The sequence below is a fragment of the Cryptotermes secundus genome, unplaced genomic scaffold (assembly GCF_002891405.2).
Source record: "Cryptotermes secundus unplaced genomic scaffold, Csec_1.0 scaffold62, whole genome shotgun sequence".
In the NCBI taxonomy this organism is placed as follows: domain Eukaryota; kingdom Metazoa; phylum Arthropoda; class Insecta; order Blattodea; family Kalotermitidae; genus Cryptotermes; species Cryptotermes secundus.
The window spans coordinates 1,961,648-1,966,246 of NW_019727786.1; the positions used below are offsets into that span (position 1 = coordinate 1,961,648).

General features: G+C 37.0%; 1 protein-coding gene across 2 annotated transcripts in view; it reads right to left on the bottom strand.

The window, feature by feature from the left end:
- Positions 1-4,599, bottom strand: part of LOC111864921 (uncharacterized protein C18B11.02c) — a 702,662-nt gene that overhangs the window by 690,216 nt on the left and 7,847 nt on the right. For both annotated transcript variants that reach the window (XM_033751616.1, XM_023852540.1), the window contains exon 2: positions 3,793-4,262. In XM_033751616.1, the coding sequence (XP_033607507.1) occupies positions 3,793-4,262 (470 nt within the window). The remainder of the gene's footprint in view (positions 1-3,792; positions 4,263-4,599) is intronic.

Consider the following 4,599-nt stretch of genomic DNA (forward strand, 5'->3'; position numbering starts at 1 on the left):
GGTAGTTATCACCATACAACAAATACAAAAACCCTCCACAAGAAATGAGGACAGAAATGATAACTATAACCTTAGCAGGGTTTACCACAGCCCTGTCCAACGCGGCGCTCGTGGTATATTTTTCTGGCGCCCTCCGTAACCACATATAATTGAGCCGATTTTTAATATTAATTCAACTTGTAAGACAAGAGACATTTTTGAACGTCTGAATACTGTTAAATATTTTCGAAAAATTTTGTTATTATTATTGTTTATTATTATTATTATTAGAAGTAGTAGTAGTAGTAGTAGTAGTAGTAGTAGTAGTAGTAGTAGTAGTGTGGTGGCGCCCGCACCTCCATAGGCATCAGTGAATTGTGCCCGAGTACATATGAACGTTGGACAGCATTGGTTTACCAACTACAATGTGCTGACTGTCCGTTGAAATGCATACAACAAACTAGACGTACTTTTAAAATCGGATTCAGAGAACACATAAGAGACAAAAAATAATGGACTAAACTCCAAATTTGCTCAACATATACTGGACACCACACATGAATATAGCACGATGGACAAAACATTGGAAACTCTATATATCAGCAAGAAAGGCCAAACACTGGATACTTACGAAAGATTTCACATTTACGAAGTCAGCAAACGAAATTTACAACTTAATGATAATTTTACTGAAAATTTTAACCCTATATATGCAACCACTGATACATACCAAACTTAATCTACAGTTATATCTCCCCTTCCACCACATCCTCAAGCATCTCTACCTCTCCCTCCCCCTCCCCTCCCGCCCTTGCATCGACTTCACTTTCAACATACATCACCAAATCAGTTGCTGTTTATATTCTCCAAAGAACGGACAATACATTGTAAGATGAGGCACCTGCTAAACAGTAAGCATCNTATCACGGGCCTCCTAAGCAATTTATTATGTGTACACAAAATCTAGAATATACCACCATGTCCGTGGGTATATAACAAAATTGCAACAACCAACAACTGACTTAATGATAAAAAAATCACATGAAGAATTTTAACCTTATTTTACCCTATAACTTTCGCTTTTATATAGTCTAGTTCATTGTACTTTTTATGCCAAGCATTTTATAATGTAATGATTATCATGTACACGGTTTTACCAGTACTGCAGTTCAGTGGTGTCAATATGTTAATCATGTATTTGTCTGATGATGGCTTTAATAGCCGAAACATGTAAAGTAAAAGTAAAGCTATCCCTGTACCAGGCCGTGAAGGCCCATAGTGTTGTGAGACGTTGAGGGTCCCACATTATCTAGACAATCGGCTCAAAGATGGCGGTAAGGTCGTCAGCCTTAGGCGCCGGCCGCGCTTTACTTCCCAGGAAACATGTAGCTAAGCTAATATTAGCCTTGACCTTGATATTGTTGTGTTGTGACGGATTGTAATAAAGAAATTGTAGATTTCATGATGATCAGTTTGGGCATTCAAGCAATATTAAGGTTATTACCTCAACAACTTGAGAGGCTTCAGTGTTGGTATTACTGATGGTAGGGATTTGTGAAGTATGCCTTGAGATGGCGGTGTGGCATGTAACAGTCCAAACCTTTTAAAACTCTTTAATGGACACTATGTTCCACTTTAGTCATTTTAATAGAGTGACTGATTTATTAGGGAGACCCATCCATTAAGAAGTTATGACATGCTTTTCGCATTTGGACAGGAACCACTGCCTTGTTTTGTTACCTGTAGCTTGGGTGACCGCTAAAGGGTCGAGGCAATTATGAAAAGGCATGTCTGTAGTCTGCCCAAGATGTAAATGTTGTTTTGCTAATAGGGTAGCTGTTATAAAAGTGTCTTTCGAAAGGGTGTAATTAGACCCTAAACTAAGAAATAACCGCTTTTACATGTAGGGTTCCAGGTTCAATATCTTTGGATCTCTTTATTCTATAAGTTAGTAATGTGAGTGTCTAGTACTGATGGTATGATGAATTGGCAGTTAAAATCAGCCATTAGGAAACTATTCTTGTCTGGGAGAAAGGCCGTCGGTTCAAATCCTATACAGTGATGAAGTGACGCTCCCGCAGAATAGAGTAGGCAGAAGCACTTGGCATTCAGAATTCATCAGAGGCAGACATATAGCTGCACTCTCCAAGTATATCTAATTTATCAGTCTATTTGGTTCGATTAATATTTGATAATAATAAAAAGGGGACATTACTCCATACTTGCTAATAGAGATATAGTGTTTGCTTCTGAAATAAACAATTTGTGATTAAGCAGAAAATAGAGTATTTTATTTCTATCAGTGGACTAGCTTTAAATGTGCTGTCTCCCAGTTGACCCAGTTATTACCGTGACACAACCCTGAGAAGAGTCAAAAGTGTTCTACCGAAGCGGGCAAATAAATAAGTCAAGTGTTCTACCCAAGCGGGCAAATAAATAAACATAAAGATAAACGGTCACGAGAATGATATCTGTCTGAGCAGCAAAGCCGGTTTCCACAAAACTGACATTTCACGTCCAGGACACTAGGGCGTGTATGGTTACATACCTGAGTTAAGACTTAAAAGTTTAATTTAATCAAAATCATAGGAGTTGTCTTCACAAAATCATTTTTGTCCCTGAGGCCTCTCTAAAGGGTAATTATTTTTGAAGCTAGAATGCTCGAATTCACTGGGCACCGGCCCATCCATTCAAGCACTAGTGAAGGGCACATATTCATACAAACAGGATGTAGAAAAAATAATGGAATCACTAAGAGATTGATGAATAGAATTTGTGTTGCCTACATTTCAAGAACTTCAGCTGGCAACACTGAACGTTCTTTTTCTGTTTGTTTATACTTTGTAGTGCTCATGGCAGGACATCAGCGAATGTGTTGTGATAGTCCATGTGAAAGAATAGGAAAATTAATCATTCAACATCCACACCCTCATTGTCATCAAGTGTCCTACGAAGTTTTCAATATTTGACTTGCCCTATATCATGTATAATGATCCATGGGTATGAAGTAAGTAAATAAACAAATAAATATCCAAATTGTTTTGTGGGTCACCCTATTTACGTTTTCAGAACAATACTTGCCACTGCAGTGACAGATACTACAATCTCTTAATTTTCAATATCAGTGGAAGAAGTTAAAATCCAGAAGCTTTTACTTCTGTAGGTCTGAAACATATGTGACAGTGTGTTATCATCACAGTGGAAATTGTGTTAAACACACAGGGCTCTTCTTCCATAATTCTGTCTACTCAAGTTATAACATACTCTCAAAGATATTTTGAACAAAATTTACATACGTGTGTATGCTAACCATCAGATCGACAAAAAGATCTGTCAGAATAATGACCACCAGTTGCCTGAAGGTGGGACTAAAATGAAGTCCTGACATATACTTCAACCAGTGATTCTCAGTCTTTACATCTTCCCAACAATGTTTCTCTTCTTACAAGTCTATTTTTACAATTACTTGCATTTTATCATTATATTAAACATAAAAGAAGTTCTCACTTTCAAGACCTCACACCCCACCCAGCCAACCATCAAGTCACACTTGTTGAGAAACAATGCCATCGACAATGGACAATATCTAACACTACAGTGTAACAGAACTAACAAGATTCCAAAAACTTTAACGCTCAGGCTCACTTTAAAATGTTTATTACTTAACATTGGACCTGCATTTATATTACAAAATGGTAAGCTTTCCTGGAAAACACCAGAAAGTCAGCTCTGAGGGTAGTTATTGGGCCTTTCATTTCAACCACAAGCCAAGTTCAATGTCAGCACACAATAGTTAAAAGAGGCAACACTCACCATTTGTGAGTTCTCCTGCTCCCCTGCAACTGCATCTTCAGAATCTGAGCACGAAAATTTCATGACAACAATGGACTCACTGTCTTTTGTTTCTTCACACTGAGTACCAACACTAACACAGAAGGAAGTTTCACTGTTCACTGTTGTTTCTTTTTCTTGGTTAAACTTTAATTCAACTTCTAAATGTGGTTCAGTTTTAACACCTGCCATATTTGTCTCCTTTATTTTAAGTGATTCAAATTTCAAAATAGCTTCACACGAAAATCTGTAAATTCCTTGTAATGGCCAAAAAAACAATTTGCATTTATTACTATTTCCAAAATTGTAACAATTAAAATTGGCATGTAAGTCTTTTAGGATTTTAAAGCAAGCTGGGTGCACACGAACTATAACTCTTCCTGTCACTGCCACAAATATACTGACTTTAGCTTCCGTTAATAAATAAACAGATGACTGGTGAGAGAACAATCCTGCAACAAAAAGATAAACATATCAAGACATTAGTTTTATAATTTGTGTGGGTGGTAATCTTATACTGTTAAAATGGTAGGATCAGAATCATTCTGGAGTTGAAAGACACTTATCTGAAAAACAAATAACCAAGACACATGAAGCGAGTACAGAATGGAGAATATTACAGAGCAATAAACTTCTAGGCAAACTATGGTGACGAAAAATCCCTTAGAAAACAGAACTTCCTGAACTGAAAGAGAGCTGTGATGATAGCACTAAAATGGATCTAAGGGTACAGCTTGTAAGCACACAAACCGGATTTACAGCTGACTCATAATAATAATAATAATAATA